We start from the raw sequence: 21839 nt of genomic DNA, 5'->3' as shown, positions 1-21839 counted from the left end.
TATATAAAACACAAATTTGAAGAATCAAAAGAAATTTCAGTAAGAGGAAGCATAACCTCAACATCACAGAAGTACTAAGGTTTGACGACAAAGAAAAGAGGGAGAAGAGAAAGACCTGCACGCTTTACACGCTCATTTTGAATTCAACCTTTGTGCGTTAATCGAGTCAGCATGCGAAGGTGGGGAGCGCCTGAGAGAGGGAGGTGATGAGCTACGAAGCTGGGCTACCGCTACCTTATCGTACTTGGCCGCGGTCCCGGTGGTCGTCGCCGTGTTTGGCGCGGAGGTGGGGAGCGCCTGAGAGAGGGAGGTGATGAGCTACGATGCTGGCCTTCTTCTGCGTGAGCCATGAGGAGAGAACAAAGGGCTGTATGGAAGTGGGCGACAATGCGACGGAGGCCAACATCACCCACCACCAAAAAAAAAAGAAACAAAATTGGAGATGCGGGGTATCGAACCCCGTACCTCTCGCATGCAAGCAAAGCGAGCGCTCTACCATTTGAGCTACATCCCCAACTTGAAAACGAAACTGCAATTTCTCTATTTAAAATATATATTATTTCTCATGCACAGCCCCTGTTTGATTCATCTTCTATTTGCTTGACTCGACTCGGAGAATAAGAGCACACAGTTGGAGCAAGAACTAATCTCGGGGACATTAATTTGGTTCCGAGATTGATGAAGAATGTGTATATCTGATATTAAACATGACGATTTACATGGAACACACATTTAATACATGCTGCATTAAGATACAGAGCATCTATTTACAGACACCCATCACGACCATTTCCCTTGAATGCTCAATCACAAGCGTAAGCATCTTCGCATGTTATCGTTGACCTGCTCTGTCACCACTCTGCTAACCTCCCTGTGAATATGCAGAGTATGTGCTGTTGAAGGCATTTCCCTCGCCTAAAATTGGCAATAACCTCTGATTGTGGATCCTACGCCACCATTGACACGACACCATCACGGCGACATGTGACGCGGACTATGAGCTCTTAGGCACTCTGCTTTTGGCTGTCATTAATAGCTTTTGTCTCTCTCCCTCTACCTCCGCAAACTGCAGACTGAGCAGAGAGTATCGACCCTGCATCTCTTTGAGCTCGGTCTCGGTGGCAGCATTCCTGCTCTTCAACTCGAGCATCTCTTTTATCAATTCATTAATGTCCCTGAAGCTCTGGAACACTGCTTCTTCATCATTATGTTGTTTCAGGAACGAGCTGTGCATCAACCAAAAGAAAAAGGTGAACAGTCTGAATGTATACTTTCATTCAAGAGAAAAGTTACATTCAACTTGGCGACTATATTCTGTTTATCGACTCGCTCTCTGATCCTGGCATGACAGGTTGGTGGAGTAAATTTGTCAGGCACAGCCCCTTCATCAAGGTTTAGTAACATACTTTTCAGCTTTGATGAAGACAGGAGACAACACTTGAAGATGTCTAGGTTGAAATGAGACAACAATCACAATATACATGAAATCCTAGGATTTGGGAGACAACAATCACAATATAGGTGCAATCCTAGGATTCATCAAACGAACCAAAAGGATGCTACATAAGTCGTCGGTTATGATGGACGCCAACAGTTTTTTACCAACACCATGCATCGAGTACTTGATAGGCAAATCTGGTAGGTCATTGGCTGTATATTATGTTTGTTTGATGATACCACTAGATAGGGACATTTTAAAAGTGAGAAAAAGGTCAGGAGTCCGGACGATGTAATGGAACTAGAAGTGAAGATAAAAACCTAATGATTAATCAAAAGCAAATAAATGTACCTCTGGAAATGAAGATCGGCTTTCTTCTTTGTCTGCAATGCTTCTGCAAGTTCAAGTTCCAGTGCAAGTACTCTTTCCAATGCATTGCCACTTCCAGGAAGTTCATTGAACAAAGGGAAAATGCTTCTCAGTTGCTCATTTGCCTAACCAATGGAAGTTGAGAAATAGTTATTAAAACAAGAGGCACAAATGTACGAATAGCTTTTCTTGGCTTGACACACGATACATACCATATCAAGTTGTGACAAATCTCTTTCTAAACCCCGAAGGGATGGTACACCCTGATGATCTTCTAATGGAATCAGTGATGACAAATTTTCATTTCTTAGTTTCAGCAACTGCAAAGGTTGAAAATGTAAGACACAGTATTAGCCTGCTGCAATTTGATGTTTTGCAGAAACAACAATGCAGAAATAAAAAATATGCCTAATTCTTCATTCCCACTGCATGTCGACCCTAAATCACTGTTGGGCTTAATTTCCTTCAAAATCAAGGTGGCTATTGTTATTATCACCACATACATTCATTATGTGCCCTTTTACACCAGTACGGCCCCAGCGGTACTCAGCCCATTTTGAAAGATGATAAACATACCCACAATATCAGTGAGCTCCACATCTTTTTTCCTTCTTGAATATTTTTTGTATGAATAAAGCTTCTCAAAAATCTTTTCCCTCGATGCCTCAGCAGATCAAAGATTCATCTTTTGTTATCAACTATATTCTTCCTCGAGTTTCCACAAACTTCGCAATGTTAACTACACTGCAATTATGCTACGCGACAAGGTTTGTGACCCTATCATTCCACAATAACTACCCTCAAATTTAAGGGTATATACAGATTTGTGTTAATCAGCCATTATTAAAATGCTCAGGCCTTTATTTACTTACCTGTTTTTCATCGTTTTAGCTGCACATTCCACAACGAGTAATACATGAAATGAAGTGTTTCTGTTCACAGGTTAAAGTACAGTTTGCAATATAAGAATTGATCTACAGATAAGAGTCTGTTCAAAGATCTCATTAAGACCAACCACATGAGATTGCCATAAGAATAATGCAGACACAGAAAGGCCATATTCAGAACTTCTTTGTAGAAAACTAGTTAATCTTCAAATTTATGCATGTACATCCTTGAAACAGTCGATGTTCAGATGAAAGATTGTTTCTCAACAATACAAGATCGACAGACATATTTCCTGATATACCATGCTATAATAGTCTAATTCAAATTATGTCAATGAGAAGTAGTTGACTACACTTGTGATTTCTTGAATTCAACATCCTTTTGTATTTATTGAAAAATTGTTGAAAGTTATAATTTCTGCTAAATATTGTGTAACTACCTCTTTTTGTAGCATGTCCATGCCTGACTTCAATCTCTGCTGCTCTTTTAAGTTAGCTTCAATAACAGTGACATCTGTTGTATTATCTGCAAATGAGGTGGCTCGTTCAAGTGCACCTTCAATATCCTGCCAAAATTTATTACAAGATACCAAAACTTACAGCACTTTCGTGATCTAAGTGCATGAAAGAAAATTTGGCAAAAGAAAATTTGTAATCTAGTGCTAATGTAACAAAAAATCAAGGAACTGGGAGAAGTGAGAAGAACAAGTGAACTCTCCTGAATGCAAATTAGTACTATTTTCTTCAAACTTCAGTTGAAGACTTACTATAGAGATCTCATGAAATTTTGGCAGCTTTAGAAGTATGAGCTCTATTCACTAGAGGAATGGCATGGAGCAGGATGACGCTTGTATACTATGCGCCACCTTGCTAATACGTACAATAGAACTACCAAAATATGAAATAGATAAACGTAATACCTTAAAAGCTTGTGAGCTTGGTACTGGACATGAAAGTGAGCTCTCATTGGCAGAAGTTGACATAACATCTTCAAGATCTTCACAAGAGCTTAGCTTGCCCCCTGTTTTCAAGAGATCAACATCTATATTCTTCAAAGAATTGTCAACAACTCCAGCTGGCGCATCTATTCCCAAACTAGTACCTCTGTCATTTGGCATCTCTTGGAAGATAGTTGAAAACCCAAAGCTGCTATCTTGCAACATTTGCTCAATGGAAGTTGTTGTTAGAAAACCAGAGTCATGATTACCTTCTGAATTTAGGGCTTCATGTGAAGCCATATTATCAAACAGCCTCTTGACTAAGTCGAGTTCTATTCTAGCTTTCGTTCTTTCTTCATTGCATTCCTTCAAGGAATCTTCGAGCTTTAGCTTTGCTTCATTGCAATAGTCAAGGCCCAATATAGTGCACTCCAACTCATTCTTTATTCTATCATAAGCTTTGGCTAGTTCTCTTCTATCAGTCATAACTGTCTCCAGCTCAGACTCCAAATTTGAGATTTTTGCCGACAACTCTTCAATTTTTTTTGCCAGAGAAACCTCAGTTTTCTTTCTGCTCTCAACTTCATCAAGAGCATTCTGCAATTTAAATAACATTTCTTCTGCATACTTCTTGGAGACATATAGCTGATTTTTCAGCTCTTGGATCTTGGACTCATGTTGCTCTTTGATGAAAGCAATTCTCAGGGAGTCCTGGGATGATCTCTCATTCTCCTTCTTTTCACGAGCTTGAAGACACTCAACTTCTGCTTTATCCTTGAGTTCTCTTAGATGAATGGAAAGGTTCTTATATTCTTCTGTCTTCAAAATCTGTTCTGAGAGTTTATATCGAAGCTCATTGTGGTGCTCTTGTAAGATCTTCAACTCCTGATCACGTTCCTCAAGCAATGATACTTTTGTTTGTTGTTCATTCAATGTGGACTGGAGAACTATATATGTGACCTCTAATGCATCCTTAGATGACCTTAAGTTCCACACCTCTTCTTCAAAACTGATCAGCATGTTTTTCAGCTGACAAATCTCATTTTCATACTTCTGTTTTTGAAGTTTACTGTCAGCTTCTCTAACCTTCATATCTTCATACTCTGTGCATAATGCATTTTTTTTGTTTGTGTAATCAATGATGTCTTCTTTCTCCTGAAAAACAATGTCATATTCAGATTGTAATGATTGAAGAGCTACTGATAATCTTGCATTTTCCTCAATTAATTGTGCTTCACTGCAATAGTGAGTGTTCAGCAATGTAACAACATTTCCATGTTTTAAGTTCATCTCCTCGAGCTCTTTCTCTAGTATCTTAAGTTGTGCAAATGACTCCTGCACAATGTCACAGAAATGACTTCTCATATAAGTAAGTTTGATCTCAGCAGCTATTGAATTCTCAAGAACTGATGCCAATTGATTTCCCATATCCATGACTTGCATGCGTAGGGATAAATTCTCATGGTTCAGTCTTATTTGACTTTCTTCATTCTTCAACACAACATGCTGAAATCCAGTGTTTGCTTTTTCTAAATCCACAATGATTTCCTGCAAATGAGAAACTTCAGTTTTTTGTTCATGAAAAGAAAACAACTCCCTATCTCTTTCTTTCAGTTGTGTTGAAAGGCTTGAAACTGCAGCATCAAGTTCGTCTCTCAATTTTTTTTCTATCTGCAAATCTCTATGGGCGCAACACAAATTTTCTTTTAGACCGTGGAGCTCATTCCCCATTTGGGTGGAAACCTCATTTCCAGACTCTATAGATATCAACAAAGACTTCTTCTCTTGCATGCAATTCATAAGACTGATTTGAGTTTTCTCAAGTTCCTCCTTAACACCCGAAAGTACAAATAACTGATTAACTAGATCCTTGTTCTCGTCAATAGCTTCCTGCAGTTCAGTTTCTAAAAATGTGAGTTTTGAAGACAATTCACTATTTTTCAATTTCTTCTTCTCTTCAGCTTCTGAACTGAGTTTAAGCTTCTCCAAAGCATTTTGCAGTTCCACTTGAAGCTTCTCAACTAATGCATTGGACATTTCTAGCTTTTCAGTAATCTCATGTAAGTCAGATTCAAGTTTCTGCTTCATATTAATATATTCTAATTCTGTCTTTTTTTGTAAGCACTGAGCAATATCTCTTTGTTCCTCAATATCCCTGTTCTTTTTAAGTAAGTGAAGTATTTTCTTTGTTGCTTCTTGCTGGAACTGTTCCAGATTCATAATAACAGGCATATAGTTTCCATCATCCAATTCCTGTAATACAGATATGCCATCCAGAGCAGAACAACCTATTTGCTCATTGCAGGAACTCATACAAGTGTGAAGATACCCCAACTTCTCTTGAAGACAAGCAATACAAGTCTGCATTTCCTCATTTTCAGAAGATTTCCTGTCAAATTGTTCCTTCAATGCTTTAAATTCTTCAATTATTGAGCTCTTTTCAATCTCGAGACAATTTTTTTGTAGGATTTCCAATTTTAGAAGATTTTTGACACTGTCCATTTCTTCAGTGCAAGCCTTATATTCTTTTTCATAAACTTTGGATTTCACAAGCATCCTCTCATATTCTGTGACCTTTCCACTAAGGATAGTACTTTCATAGGAGATGTCTTCGAGCTTTGCTTCTAGAACTTGGTTCTTCAGTTCTAAATCTTCACATCTAGAGATGCATTTAGTTCTATCATCCTTCAAAACCCCAGCATCATCCAATGCTTTATGCAACTTAAGCATGAGGCTTTCTTTTTGCTCTGTAGTGTGATGTAGTTGCTGTGTAATTTCAAGCATTTTGTCCTTCGTAAGCCGAACCCCATCATCTACATCATACAATGTCCCCAGTAAAACCTCTAAGAAAACTTTCAAATCCATGTTTAGCATATGTATTTCCGAAAGTTCAGCTTCATGCATCCCTGAGGATAAGTCAGCAGTAAGTTTGTCCTTTACCTGAGTATGGTGTAAAGCCAGCTGCTCAGTCTCATCTGAATTAAACCCTTCTATATCTGCCTCATCCCCAGCTTGCAGCTCTACATGAATGGGTATACCCACCTTAGAGATTGCACCACTTGTTTTGCAAGAAACAGATGTCGATATACCATTATCCAATGGAGACCATTTGTGAATAGTTCCATAGTGTCTATCTTCTGTCTGAATCCTCGTAAGGTCTGACTGGTACTGCTCCCGGTCAAACAAAGTCAACATCCCATCCTTATCAGTATATGACCTGACTTCTTCTGGACATTCTTCATGGCACTGCTGATAAGCATCTGCAAATGCTTGCTTTGCAAGATTTTCATTTGTCTCATACATAGACAAAACTTGGAAAGAGAGTAATTCAAGGTCCTTCTGTAATCGATCAACTGCTATGGAATAGTTCCAGCGAACCCTTTTTAATGCAGTTTCTGATGCAATAGCCCTTTTCTCAAGTTCCTTATTTTGAGATTCTAAGCTGCTCCTATCTTCAGCAAAAGTTATAAACTGTTCATTCATCTCTTGGTGCATTTTTTCTATCTGGCTTTTGAGAACAGATACTGAATAGAGACAAGAGGAGTGTTCATTTCTAAGATTTTCCAGTTCCTTTACTGTTTGCTTCTGGCTTTCCTCCAGTTCCAGTATCAAAGACTCGTAGTAGTATTGCATCTGGTCGATCTTTTTGGTGAGACTTTCTTTTTCAGTTGTCAACTCCTCTAGTTTTGGTAAGAGATCAAACATTTTGTCCTCCCTCAAGCTTGAAGCTTCAAGACTTTTCTTAAGAGTGTCATGTTCATGATATACTTTGTGAGAATCACTCATGCGATAAACTGTGTTTTCTAAAAAACTATTATCCCTGTAAGATCTTCCAAGGCCCTTTACTTGGATAATATCTTCCTTGAGGTCACCAATAAGACATCCGAGAAGCTCAAAATCAGGGCCCAGAAAATCAAAATCACTTCCATGGTATCTAACGCGAGCCTTATTTTGAATTTCTCGGACTCTGCTCTCAATAAGCAGAAGATTCTCGAGCCATTTTTCCCGCAAATCATGGTACATATAGTGGGTCTCTGCAGCAATAACATCATCCTGATGCTTACTATCAACTGAATCATTTTCCAAGCCATGGTTCAACATCAAAGGATTATGAGTTCTCTGGTCAGGACTTCTCTGCATAACATTAGCAGATTTTAGGGCTTCAAGATCATCTTTTAACTTTGAACACTCAGATTTTAACATGGATACTTCTCTATTCAGTTGTTCTCCTGAGGCAAGTTCAGAGAGTAGCTGCTCGGACAAGCATTGAGTTTCTGCCCCTAATTCATCTGTAATTCGCTGCAATGACTTTGCTTCCAACTTAAGCTGTAAAAATGCTGACTCTGCTACCTCCAATCTTACTCTGAGTCTATTGTTCTCTTCATAAGCTGTAGCAAGATCATTCTCAACAGAATACTTTGAGCTCCATCCATGTGTCCAATCATTCCTCCCCTGGGTAAAACGCTGACTGCCATTTGGGTCTTCTTTTGCATGTATAGGAATCTGACTGATGGGTAGATCACCACATACCATACTTTTGAAGTTATCCTTTCCATGAATTATTGGAAGATCATTCTTTTCAGCATGTAAAATTTCAGAGGTAAATGATGAGCCATCAGCTCCACCAGTAGAGTCTTCATATTCTTCATTTGACTCTTCCACTTGTTCAAGCAAAAGAAGCCCCATATGATCTTCCTTGTACCTGACTCTTGCATTTGCCTATTCACAATAGCAAACATTCAGTGACTGCATCAACCACAACCAAACAATCTGCTGTAATTTTTAGATATTAACAAAGAAACAGAAACTCTTGGACAACTTACTGCAAACGTTACTAAAGCAAAACCTTGGACGGAAATAATCATGTCGATTATCCTTGAAATCAAGTACTCTTAAGTCTTAAGACGCTTGCTACCATTTAATAAGATTTGTCAAATTATCAAGGACACATGAATAGAGAGCTTTTTAGAGAAACTAAATGATCTCTTCTATCTAAAGAACAAAAACATATGAAGAACATTATGACATGAAAGCAAATATTGGGTTGTAAAAAAGAAAATTTTATCTTCTTATTGTGTTTCTTGGTTTCTTTAACTCAGGACTTCATGATGGATAAATCAACACAAAAAAGAAGGTTAAAGTTAAAAAAAATAATGCCAAAGGCAGAATGTTGGTAACATAAGTGGGATATGTAGTTACATATTAGGCTGAAGCTTAACAATTCATATCATCACAACAATTTCCATTGATGACCTGATCAATACTATTCTACTGTTATTATACTGGGGTTGTCACAATCCAACCACAAAATCATGTGGGCCAAATCCTCAAAAAGGGAGTATTCATACTGTGGTTTGTAACTCATAGACTATGAGACAGGATCAATCTGAAGGTTGATGCCTATGGTCAAGTAAAGGCAGTTCATGCAAAGAATAGGATAATTGAATGAACAACTGCCTTTTTCCATTTATCATAAATAATTAATCTTGGCACAGTTGGTAAATAACTGAATCTAGGTTATCTACGGATGGTATTGCAATACCACCATTCTAAGCATATTTTCCAGTTTTAAATAAAATACTCAATGGGGTTACAGTAAATATTGCTTCTTAATGGCCAATAAACAATTAGAGACCTAGACAGCCTTTCATGTGAATACATTAAAAACATTAATCATGAAATCTAATTTTTAATGCACAGCAGCTTCAATCATTTAAATTCTGTAATCATGTTTCATTTTCACCAAGGGAACCATTTCAATAATCTTGCAAAATTTCTATCATGACTATTGAGGACTGGAGGTCACAAAAATCCATGCAAGTAGACATTGCAGAGGAAATAATCAAAATATACAAACAGACCTCTTCAAGTTCATTAGCTATCTCTGATGAAGCAGCTTCAGCTTCAACTTCAGTGGGATCATTTTTGTGGCTGGATATCGTCTGGACACCCTTTACACTCAGTTCCCTTTGCTGCTCAAATTCTCTGATATAATGTTGTAACATGTGAGAGTGGTGGATGAGAACAATGGGTATTGCTAACAATATAAGCAAATGTTTCTAACGAAGCAGCACCTGAAGCCAGTTTTGGACGTAAGAAGCTGCACTGTGACCTGGAATAGACAGAAAAGTATTACGAAGAGAAAGAATATAAACGCAATAAACGAATATTGAGGTTTAATATCCTATGTCACCTTGATGGAGAGTAAATTCAAGAGTAGACTACTTCATACTTCCATATTTACATGGATTTTAGACTGTTAATCTTTGGCTGTACGGTTACTATGCTGTCTTTATGGGTTTAGTTAGCGGGTAGATGAAATGACATAAAACTTTTAAGCTTTAGATTTTCTAGTGGAATTTATTTTGTAATGCTTCTTCGGATAAGGACTTAACTGGTCGAGGTATGCATTATCATTTTTGTCTCGGATTTAAACATCTGCACTGAGGGAACTGATATAGAATTATATAAATCTCAACAATGTCCAAATGAACCTTTATAGCTATTTCCTTAAGACTAATGCCTCCTAGGTCCATATTAAACATTTATCTGGTACTGTATCATCTAAAAATTGCACTTCTGCCTGTTTTGGAATGGATGACAAGAAAATTAATCAGTTCTAAATCCCAAATGTCCTCCCAAGGACCATCATCAGAAACTGCAAAAACTTTGTATAAGCTAACAAAATCTTCCCAGAAATTACAGTTGTCTTCATACATAGCAAAAGTGTGTTAAAGACCAACATCATCCCTCAGTATGATCATTTGCCTTTCCGCAGACAGCCACTAATTCACAAAGGACAGAAGAGTCGACTCATCCTTGGCTTAAATTTGTCAATGAAAACAGTCCAGAAAACTAGAAAAAACTTTTGCAACTAACAACAAAACTATGTTAAGAAGACTGGATATATAAATAAAGAAGCTCACATGTAAAGTTGTGCTAAAATCACAATTAGCAAGAGGCAATGAGATAGATGAAGGCTTCAGAGCATCAGCAAAACCAGCAAGGTTGATAGTAACATCCCCAAGTAAGCTTGATCTGGAAGACCCCTGAGAACATTATATTTCCAAAAGACAAGTGAGTCAATCACAGTTGAATACCTCATACATGACTGTCAAATGAGCACTTTTTCATTGTCTCAATGGTTATCTAAGATGTATACAGTAGCAAACAAAAAATTGAATTTAATACCATTGCTACCACAAGCTTATAGTGCTTCTCATCATATATTTTGGTCCTTGTATCTTGGAGAAGTCTTGTAGTTTCATAGATTGGATCTGGCCACTTGCAGTTCCCATTCCTAACATTCATTTTGTTTGTCTTTGCAGTTGCTTTGCCTGTGTCAATGGGGATAAAGGACACAAATAACTTGTCCCATCCTTGTGGAATCTGCAACAAGTAGAGATATTTCTTTTATGTACCTTATATTTGGGGTTAAAGGACACATTTCCAAGGAATGTGTACAAGGAGCTTTCCCAGATAAAACTTAAGAAACCATCACTCAAGGAAAGAATCAACAAAGAAAGATGAGTGCAAAACAGAACGAGTAGCGAAAAATAAAGGATAAAGACAATGAAAAAGTATCATCATGTGGACAAATGAGCACCTTCAAAAGCATGAGATTGAATGACCAATAAAAATTTATGTGACCATCCAGCAATTCACATAAATAATAAGAAGTTAAAAGCCACAAAAAAAGGAAGAACTTACATGTGTTGCATGAAACTGAAGGCGGAAAACAACTTTCACTTTTGTCTTTTCGATTTTCCACTTGGGAATCCTCGACATTGTTCCCGAATCAGCTAGTTATCAGCTAAAACATCACCTTTCCTCTCCAATTGCCTCCCTGCATTGCACGTCCAAGACCATGAACCCCATTTACTTTTAGGAAAAAAGGAATTCAACAAGAATGGGATCAGCATTCTCTTTCCTTTGTCTCTTGAACAGTAGTTTGTCTACATAACTTGAAATTTGAACTAAATTCCCAACAGATCCATCTAAAATAGGAACAAATCTTCGAACAAGCCAAAGAATCTGAAGCTAAAATATACGGAAACATACCTTCAAAAATCAACCTAAAGAACAAGAAGAACCATTCAAAAAACTCCAAAATTTACACATCTACAGAAGGAGAATGCAAAACAACGACGCTTTCACAACCAACGACTCGGATCTAAGAACGGTTTCACAATCTACCTAGACAATCAGATCCAGTGAAAGAACAGAACCCCCAATTCAATCTCCTATAGACTTGACTGTTCAGATTCTCCATCAAAGATCCAACCTTTTCACTAGCAAAGCACCAAATGCGAATCTTGTAAAAAAAAATTCAACAAAATAACCAACTAATTAACGAAAAAGAACAACCATACCACAAGACGATTAACGCACGCAACAGAGGCAACGCCAGTCCTGACGTCAAAACCCGATCATCTTGCCCGAAAGGCCCCAGCTGCTCCAGATTCCTCACGCCGATCCAACTGGCTTTCAAGAATGACCACAAGAACTGACACACGCGCCCGCACTGAAGGAGACAGGGACATAAAGAGTGTGCGGCGTGGGGACAGACAAAGGGGTACAGAGCGCAACTCCCGTACCTAACTCCGGATCTGGGGCTTGCAGACCAAGCGAGGGCAAGCGGGGACGGAGGAGACGTCGCTGGCAAGGCTCGATAGGCGGCGGAAAGCAAAATGGCGCTAGGGTTCTTCCGGGAATCCACGATTGGGAGCTCTTCCGGGTCGCAATGGAGCTCGATCGACTCGCCAAATCCCGATCGAAGCGAAGATACACAGAGGGGGTTTAAGAAAGGGACGCCGCGCCAAAGCCCAACTTTCCAATGATAATAATAACAATAATTGTTGAATTAAGATGTCATAAAGGCAAAAAAACTGTACTTATTTAGGACAAAGGAAAAGAAATGTCATCTTCAGCTAATATTTAGGTCATATGTATCTAAATTGACAAAGAGATTTGATGGATTGGATCTTAATCTTCCTCGTGATCTTGCTTATGAGCGTATTGCTTCCGGCTTACTCCAACCACCACCACCACCATCACCTAACAAAGACTGCAATGCTCGGTTTGGTGTCTTCCGTATACTGTTCGAAGAAATACCCCAAAGAGGGGAATTATATGGTGATCAAAAGTGGTGGTGTGTTGGAATCCGATGGCGCAGATGACAGTGGCAGTAACCAGAAACAAAGCTTCTTTGGGTCGACTATTTACGTGCAGGTGGAAGACGGAGAGAAATGGCACGGTAGACGAGCAGTGTGGCCAATCACAACTTTGCCATTATCCTCTGTCCACCTGGTCTCGGGTCGGACTGAGCCCAGTGGGCCCCACAGGAAAACGGAGCCCGCAGACCTCGGCGCTCCCACGTGACGGACAGCTGGCGGGGGGCTGCTCTCCCCCCACGTGGCCTGCAGGGCTAGCGGATCCCACTGCTGGTATCGGATCGGGATAAACCTGATCCATCTCGGACTCGGGTTAACCCGCCCGCTTGAACCGGTCATCTCCGCAAGCAGAAACCCTACACGAAGAAGAAGAAGAAGCTTCATCCCATGATTCACACATCAAGGATTACAGGGAGGACACCAAGCACGACTCTTGCCATGGCTTGGGTTTGTGATGAGCCATCAAGTACGATTAGAAGGCTCAATACAATATCCCTCCAACAATGGGAACAAACAGTCGATTGTAATTTCTAAGACAGTAATCAACATCCGATTCATGCATCACTGTTGTAAATAATCACAATATCTCAATTGCCTGCCTCAAATTAAATATAATCTATCGATTTAGCTTTATAAAACAACAGTATAATCTACCTTATATAAAATCCATAATAAACACCAATAACGATCAAATATTGACTTATCAATATCTTACCCGAAAACACAGAAAACAAAAATGTTTCACCCTCTAACACATGGAAATCTTGAATGTTCATGGAGCAAGAGATTCCAACATGATGAGGGAAGTTGATGCATCCAGGCTAAGATCATCACTGGCACCAAGCAGTAGGCATTACCTATAGTTTCACTGGACAGTAAACACATACTTGAGAAGTACAGTGCAAGCAATGCAGAAAATGATGTTTTTTCTTCCTGCAAGGAGTAAGTTTATGATAAAAGAACTTTTACAGTAAACAGGAGAAATATCTGTGACAGAGATGCACACCCTAATAGACACTAGTATATCGAAACAAGGAAATTAGTTGTCGTCGCCGATACGCTTGGCACAAAAATATGAGGTCTTCTAGAGATGGAATTGGAAAATCCATTGTTGTATATTCAAACTTGGTATTTGATCATTTTAACCTTCATGCTACCCACCATGGATCCAAAAACAGAATCCAGAACCAAAAGACAAGGTAGATGGAAAAGAATCAGATACCTCCACCACCTTTCCTAAAGAAAAGGATATGAAGGTCATAGAGATCGGATAATATTCTAGCTACCTAATAGTTCTCCGACCTACTGAGGTCTCAAGAAAGAAAACCTAAGACTGCCAACTAGAGAAGCATGCAAATTGAGATACGGAGAAACTTCAAGGTTTCTGAATGGTTCAGCTCGATCATATGCATACCTAAACCTCTGGTTCTAAAGATATTTCAGCCAAACAATGTATACGAATTTCGGGTCGCATAAACCATGAACAAATGTTACCTCTGATAAATGCAACCATGTATGTTCCATCTTGGAACTAGGCCTTTTTTTTTGTTTCTGGAAAGGTTATAGTCAAACCAAGGTAATAAAATGATACTATGCAAACGCCATCGAAATGACGATAACCCTAACAAACATCCTTAAGCTAAATTTTTTATGTGCATATTACAAGATCTTGCATGAAAAAAAGAACATTAAAGTGGAAAAAGGAAAAATCTACTATGCTAAATTGAAGAGACAAGTAACCACTTCAATTGTCGATCTAAAGCTGTGCGATCATCGGTCGAAGTCTTTTTAACTTCAGATAAACTCATATTCATGATCCATGTAGAATTACTAGCAACGAAATCCCATTGTCTCGGCGATAGTTCATTAAACATTATCCGTTCCTAAAATCAAAGACAGGCAAGCCAAAACACTCAAGGGAATACATGACATAAACACAGATAGAAAGTTCAATATTTCTGCAGCAACAGTGACAAAATAAAAGATGAAACAGAACAAGCCAAGCACAATGCAAAATACTAAATCAGTCTGCAATCCTTCCAATGTAGAAATTGCATTCTAGTTTGACATGGAGTTCAGAAACCAACACATGTGGCCAAGATGACAACTTTGCCAACCTCATGTTACTAGATAAATCAGATCATTGATATGCAGAATGGAAAAAGAAAAAGGCTATTCTAGATGACTGAGTGGCAAAAAAAAGAACACCTCACCTTCCACTGCATAAAATGATTTGTTTAAGTAATAACTTAAGGAGAGAATGGAAAGAGAGGAGAAGGCAATGTATGAGTAATACCTTGTCTGAAATGTTGCTTAAAGTTCATCCGTTCTCTCCAAACCTCTCTGTTTTTTACCCATTTCTTAGCAAAACAAGATCCGTGGCTGTTCTTGAAGACATTCTTAAGCCCATGACAAATCTTCAACAGGCACTCTCTGATAACCTATACATGAAACAGAAGAAACAAGAGAGAAATCTCGTTGATGGAAGATTTATCACTATCAACATACACGAACATTGAACAACACCATGATGCCTTGTGCTGGTGTTAATTTGTGTTGAATTCAGTAAACAAGGATATCATAGGGCAGTATTTAGACTTCTAGCTAAATGTACCCAAAAAATAAGACATAGTCGTAGGTGTAGTTCCAAAATCGGCAAACATGCTTCAGAATCCAACAGACAAGGTAAAGCGCAAAAGTTTTGATCTTTTGTTTCAGAGAAGGATGGTGGGACTGAATTCGAACCGACAACAACGCAGCGTCGCGGATCGGCGACCAGTAGGGTGCGGTCGTAGCGGACGAGGATGTCCTTGATCTCCTTCTTGGACTGCTCGTCGACGTACTTGTGGTGGAAGGCAACGAGGGCCTTGGCGATGCTCTGGCGAATGGCATATATCTGGGAGGTCTTGCCGCCGCCCCGGACGCGGATGCGGAGATCGACGCCCATGAAGCGCTGCCGGCCGAGGAGGAGGACGGACGGGCTCGAAGGCCTTAACGCGGAGGACCTCAGGCTTCACCCAACTCGATTGGGACGCCGTTGACCTTGAAGAGGCCGCGCCCGCCGCCATCTCCCGCCTCTAGTGGGTTGCTGCTATCTCCGCCACTCCGGTGTAGAGACGGAATGATCGAAAACACTTCGTTAAGGCGTTTGATCGAGGGACGCAGTAGTGTGTGTGGCGGCCTCATAAGGACGGGGGCTGATTACATATTAAGAATTACTTAGCAGCTATGATTAGCTTCCGATCCCTTATTTATGGATCCCTATATTTATCAAAATAAAATATTTAATTTTAATTCTTTTCACGTTATTAATTTGATCGATGAAAAAAATTGTTCGAATGAAAAGGGAATCTGATGACCACACCACCCCGCCGTCGGTCGGAACACCGACGGTGTTCCTGTCCACCGAATCCACCAGGTTAAACTTGGCGGGGTGAAATTTCTACAAATGAAATTTCTACGTACTGTCCAAAAATTACAGTACGTACAATACTACAGATGCTAATCATAATTAATTACAGAAAATAATTTATAATTAATCCTAAGGACAATAAGGATTGTATCCGAATCAAGTTTATTATGGATGCAAGGTTGGACCGAACCTGAACCCGTGTCATCCAGGCATTCTAGCAAACGATGGTCTATATGACAAAATACGATCCTTTTTTCTCTTGATCAAATAGCTTGTCTACATCTAACTGTAATAAGCCAGATGCCGAGATATGCCACTTTCAAGCAGCCAATACAAAGTAAGCACCACACTAAAATCCATCTTCATGCTTCTTCTGTTCCTGTGTCAGCTGACACAACTTGTGTTCTGTATGCAGCAGAAGAAACATGTCCGAAACAATGACATCCCGCATCAGGAAACCACAAAGACGGAGTGTTTTTTAATGAGTTAACCTATTTTGTAGGGACAAGCTCTTACAAAAACTTCTTAGGTGGTATTTACTATCCATAAAGATGATGGTGCAACACTGATGATCATTCAATTTGTGGACATTTACCAAAGACAAATATGAAGGCAATACCAGCACTAACTTGGATATTGCTAGTACCTCCCGTATGCCTCTTCCCATCCGTCTCTAAGGCACAACTGTTCTTGCCTTCAAGCTCAGACTATAGGAGTCCAAGTGCCTTTAGCTGTTGAACATGCTCAGCAGGAAGAGGTGGTGGGCACCAATCAGTGCCCTCGCTGTCGACATCCTCCACAACATACTCCTGTTATACAACCACAAACAAGTAACTAAAATTTGTGTAGCATGAGAATTCAAAAACTATGGTATGAGGTTGGAGCAGAGAAGAGATCAAAGTCGCAAACCAAAATGGATATGTGATTCAGAAATATCAATCATCATTCTTTGAATTAACAAAAAGATAACAAATGGAAAGGAGCTGCTTATGCCTAGAGGAAAAAGAACTCACTTTTGTCAGCATTCGTTTAGCAAGTATATGATAGTGACGCTGCCAAATTCTCTGGCCAACCATCGTTGCCACGAGAACACTGTAAAATATGCCAATAACAGTGAAGAGCCCAAGAACAATTAGTCCTACGATAAACAACAATGGTAGTCCCGCTTCGCCAGCCCCTCCTAAGCAGCCACATTCTCCTGCGGTACTTGCACAACTTTCAAAGCACGTGGTACAGTCAGTCCACATACAGAGGGTGCCAGGGAGATGGCAGTCAGCACACATTCTGAAAGAATACCATAAGATCACATTAACATATGTACACAAGAACAGCTGGTAAAAAAGTTAAAAGTGAACCGTGGAAGAAAGACGGGCAGGAACGGAAACAAAAGGAAAAGAAAAGGGAAAATTATCTGGTTATATAACATTTACATTGTATTTAAACTAAAGCTCCAGACAAGATACACATAAAAGCATATATAATATCAGAATATCAAAATGAATCACATAATTGACTTACAATATGACCAAATATTATAATTCAAGAAACTACAAAATAAGAAAAATAGGTGCTAACCCTGGTTGACAGCAACAAATACATAACTCTCGACATGGTTGAGCCAAATCATTGCGCACTCGTCGATCATAACAAGTTATGAAACATCCCGATAACCCAAGAAGAGCGAAAAACAATAGCGCCCCTGCACTTACAGACGAGTACAATAATGAGGAAATGAGCACGAATAATAAGAGAGGTCCCACTAAAAGATACAAGTATGATGATATAAATAACATTAAGAGGTTGATACTGGAGAGAGTCTAATGCACAAATATGTAAATCTTCATATTCCAAATAGTAGTACTGCAAGAGACGCAAGCTTAGACTTACTCTGAGTTTCGAACGATGTGCTGTCTATGAATGTTGCATAGTATATAGTGTACATAAAAGCTTTTAAATTGAACATATAAACCTATAATTTATGCATGATTAAGTGATATCATGATCCTCTAATCTTCAATAGAGTTGAAAAGAGGTTTGCAGCTTAAAGACTTGCTCCTCAATGACTTGGTAATACCAATAGCAGAGCTCATATTGGAATTTTACGAGAATCATAACTTAAATGTGAAAGATTTCCTAACTGATATTCCCTCACTAGAAATGGGTTGCATCACAAAGATTTTTCTCATTGGTCATTACTCTTGTTATGATACCTAAGGGAAGACAATAACCATCTGTGAATTTCCTTTTTCATGTAAGACTTAGGATTTCCTTTCATTGATTTAGCATAATATGTGAACTTACAATGACCCCCCTTTTCATCCACACTCTTGATTTTAGTTCTACACGCATAACCTCCTCATAAGTCTTATTGATCTGTAACATCTCCCCAGATGGTTTCAATAATTGTTGATTGATTAAGGCATCAAAGAATTTTTTTCTGCAGGTTGTTGCCATTCCTTCATCACCACATCTATCTTCAAATTGTTTGACATTTGTAAAGATGGCTGTGGCGATAACAAACCTATATTTTGTGTGGCTTCACTTATATATCTAATCCATCTTTGGATGGGTCTCTTGTACATGAAGGTCCAATCATTAACTAATCAACAATAACTACTTGGTGATTATTTACTAAGAGAAAAGTCATACACATCAAATATAAGAGAAAAATGATGCTTTCAATCATCAAGATATGGCTAACTCAACAACAGGGTTCAAATTTCTAGTAAAAAAAAAAAACTGTACTCCAAAGTTGAAAAAAGCAAGAGCAGAATCAGACAATATGATTGCTCATAATTGTTAATTTGTTATTTTGAAAAGAAAACGAACGTGTGTGTTTTGTATTATAATATCAACAAGAATAGAGAAAACAACTTTATGACTTGGTGAACAGACAAAAGCATCAGGAAGTGCTCTGACAGTTTAGAAGTGTACCACATATATAATAGAAACTAAATTCACCATCAAAACCCCAAGCCAATCGCAACCAATAGTTGTGAGAGCTATCAACCAAATAGACCAGATATGCCAATGAAGATATTATCTGTTCCAGATGCACACACAATAAATAATTGGTACAAAATAAATGCATTAATATTTCAAAACTTATCAAGTGATAATAAAACTTAAGCTTACAAGTTGAACAACTGCAAAAATAAACAGTATATCCCTAGTAACAAAGAACCGGAACTTCAAAATTCTCCATTTCCTGTCTGCATGAACATGCACCCTCAAATAGTAAGGAGCCTTACAGGTTGTGCAATGAGCAAATGCAAAACCTTCCTGAAGAAAAATGAAAAATTGTCAAAGTTAGCAACCTTCGAATTGCAGATAATCTCACAAATTTGTGCTAAACATAAAATGGAATAAAAACAACAATGACAGGATTTAGGTGGAGCATTTGCCAAAAGTATATTATCAGCCTTCGATCCAACAAACTCTGTATTTCCGTATTGGGCAAACTTGGCAGTTTGATCTTTCCTCTAAACTCTAACTTAATTTGTTCCCATACCTCCTTTAAAATCAACATGAACTTTCTTTTCCCATTTTAGATTTCAACATTAGCAAGCATCTTCTTTCAATTGTTAATCATTCAAGTGGTTACTTCTCCAAGTGCTACAAAGTTGATTCTCCCCATCCATCTCCCTTCCACCATGTTTGACTATTTCCACACAACTAGACCAAGCACAAGGTTTCCATATCCAAGGCCAAAAAGCCACTTAGATTCCAGTAATACAATTACAATTGGCTAGTTACTATATCAAGAGAAACCAGCTTGGAAAAACAAGAATTGCTTTCTCCAACTCCAGATGCACTCAGGCCATCCTTTCTCATGAGCATAATCATCACTAAATCTACAAATGGCCAACAATCCACCAACAGGCTGCAGGGTGATGCTCACATAGCAAGCATCAAATTTTATAAAAGTCTGTTACTTCAATCCACATTCCTCTGAATGACGAACAATGAGAAGAAATGCACAAAAGCATAAACAAAGGTTTTGATTATTAGATGTGTTATAACACAAACGTTCACAGAGTAGGGATAATCATTAAGATAACCAACAAATCTTTATCCACAATTCAGGTTGTACACTTGAAACATCCCTGTTAACAACACTCAAATAGTCAACTCCAGATTTCCTCTTAGCATGTTCCACAAAGAGACAAGAGTTTCCCTTTCCTAATTCTCAGGCATGCTTGGATTACTTCCTCTGAACAATGATGTGCACACCCAGATAACCTGAGTCAGTTCTGCATAACAGACAACTAAGCAATAGATTTCCTGAAATTCCTACATTATTCTAATTTCAAAACAATCTGGCAGGAGGTTTCCTAAATTCCTCCATTATTCTAATTTCAGGCTTGCTGTAAACAATTTCATTACACATCCATCCAGCTGGGGTGGGTATAAACATATATTTGTTTGGACCCATTTCATCATCTCTTACCTTTTGTTTTCAAGTTCCTTTCAGAAAAGAAGGTGTAGCTCCACCCCTATGCCCATCACTATCACATTTGATATTTGCATCCAGAACAAACAAAATCAGGAAAATACATGATTAGTTTCGCTATCTCCTTACATAACAATTCACCGCAAGGATGTTCCACATATTTCTTAAGGATGTGTAAACTCATCACAAAAAGCAGAACAACCTAACCAAAACATCGGCAGCCTTAAACAGTAAACACTAACCTTCACAGCCCGCCAATGGTCCAAGCATTCACGATGGACGTATTTCGAAGTCCCCTTGCACTTGCAAGGCGCTATGAAATCCCTTCCTGCAACGAAAAAGGAAGATTGCAGTCAGCTCAAATAATCTGCAAGAGAATTACAGGATCGCAGTCAACGATCCAAAAGTCTCTCTTTTGCTCTACTTCTCCCTCGAGAGATCCCATGATCGGAGAGGCAATCCCCACAATTTATCCGCAAGTTCCATGAGAGGGAACCAAGAATCGACCTGGAGAGCAAGGAAACATATAAAAGAAAAGAGAATAAACCCTAAGGAAAGGGAAGAGAACCGTCGGTTTCGAGGCAGATCCGGCACTGGAATTGCTCGCCGGGGCCGGCTTCGAGGTCGATGTCGTTGGGGTCAGGGACGGGGACGGGCGCTATAAGCCGGGAAGAGTCCCCGGGATCCGCCATGGCTTATGTGTATAGATAGGTATAGATATTGAGCGCGAGCGAGACGAGCGTACTCGATTCAAGGAGGAAGAGGAGGAGGAGGAGGAGGAGGAGGAGTAGGAAAGGAGGAACCCATAGATCGAGGAAACCCCAACGAAGAAGAGCAAAGAAATCTTTCTCCTCCTCTCTCTTCTTTTCTCGAGGGGGAGGGCGGGGCGCAGGATCGCGACGACGGGCGAGTTGGTGGGGGTTCTTTTACACTTCCTTTCACCCTTTTTCCGCTCCCCGAAATGCCTGCGACCCACGACTCGGTGCTCGACTTAAGCTACGAGTCGCGGTCGCCGGCTCGAGAAGAGGATGCCATCCAACTCGACGGTCGCAACGACGGATCGGATGGATTCCAATCATCCACCTGATCGGACGATCTAAATCAATCATCAGACGATAAAAATCAGTCCTCGTCACAACATATTTTGCAGCATAAAACTCAAACGAAAA

The 21839-nt window shown here is 39.2% G+C and overlaps 2 protein-coding genes across 5 annotated transcripts; both read right to left on the bottom strand.

Moving 5' to 3' along the window:
• Window positions 1-647: 647 nt before the first annotated feature.
• Window positions 648-16526, bottom strand: LOC135651355 (protein NETWORKED 1B-like). 4 transcript variants are annotated; one of them, XM_065171405.1, is made up of 14 exons: window positions 15551-16526; window positions 15102-15246; window positions 12230-13161; window positions 12005-12156; window positions 11343-11478; window positions 10824-11021; window positions 10559-10681; window positions 9707-9744; window positions 9494-9617; window positions 3615-8351; window positions 3135-3260; window positions 2020-2127; window positions 1790-1932; window positions 648-1226 (listed from the first exon to the last, which is right to left on the bottom strand). In XM_065171405.1, the coding sequence occupies exons 5-14, from the start codon at window positions 11418-11420 to the stop codon at window positions 995-997; spliced, it is 5907 nt and encodes a 1968-aa protein (XP_065027477.1). In that variant the 5' UTR covers window positions 11421-11478; window positions 12005-12156; window positions 12230-13161; window positions 15102-15246; window positions 15551-16526; the 3' UTR covers window positions 648-994. The 4 variants fall into 4 exon arrangements, with proteins under 4 accessions (XP_065027477.1, XP_065027478.1, XP_065027479.1 ...); XM_065171406.1 differs by having other exon boundaries at window positions 12005-12112; XM_065171407.1 differs by lacking the exons at window positions 12005-12156; window positions 12230-13161.
• Window positions 16527-16729: 203 nt separating this feature from the next.
• LOC135651357 (uncharacterized) lies at window positions 16730-21608 on the bottom strand. Its single transcript, XM_065171412.1, has 7 exons — window positions 21239-21608; window positions 20913-20998; window positions 19353-19499; window positions 19152-19260; window positions 17793-17916; window positions 17231-17501; window positions 16730-17026 (listed from the first exon to the last, which is right to left on the bottom strand). Exons 1-7 carry the CDS (start codon window positions 21360-21362, stop codon window positions 16925-16927), a joined length of 963 nt encoding a protein of 320 aa, XP_065027484.1. The 5' UTR covers window positions 21363-21608; the 3' UTR covers window positions 16730-16924.
• Window positions 21609-21839: the final 231 nt, after the last annotated feature.

The sequence above is a fragment of the Musa acuminata genome, chromosome BXJ3-10 (assembly GCF_036884655.1).
Source record: "Musa acuminata AAA Group cultivar baxijiao chromosome BXJ3-10, Cavendish_Baxijiao_AAA, whole genome shotgun sequence".
NCBI classification, from domain to species: Eukaryota; Viridiplantae; Streptophyta; class Magnoliopsida; order Zingiberales; family Musaceae; genus Musa; species Musa acuminata.
Note: the sequence above shows the minus strand (reverse complement) of the source record. Positions and strands in the feature narration are given on the sequence as shown.

What these genes read in the sequence shown, in the direction of transcription:
- LOC135651355 (XM_065171405.1), bottom strand. Translation starts at nt 11,420, where the DNA reads ATGTCGAGGATTCCCAAGTGGAAAATCGAAAAGACAAAAGTGAAAGTT. An exon ending in ATAAGCTTGTGGTAGCAATG is followed by an intron (nt 10,682 to 10,823) that starts GTATTAAATTCA and finishes TAATGTTCTCAG; the next exon opens with GGGTCTTCCAGATCAAGCTT. An exon ending in CAAGCTCACAAGCTTTTAAG is followed by an intron (nt 3,261 to 3,614) that starts GTATTACGTTTA and finishes AAATTTTGGCAG; the next exon opens with GATATTGAAGGTGCACTTGA.
- LOC135651357 (XM_065171412.1), bottom strand. Translation starts at nt 21,362, where the DNA reads ATGGCGGATCCCGGGGACTCTTCCCGGCTTATAGCGCCCGTCCCCGTC. An exon ending in TTTTTGCAGTTGTTCAACTT is followed by an intron (nt 19,261 to 19,352) that starts GTAAGCTTAAGT and finishes CATCTGGAACAG; the next exon opens with ATAATATCTTCATTGGCATA. An exon ending in CTAAACGAATGCTGACAAAA is followed by an intron (nt 17,027 to 17,230) that starts GTGAGTTCTTTT and finishes GTTGTATAACAG; the next exon opens with GAGTATGTTGTGGAGGATGT.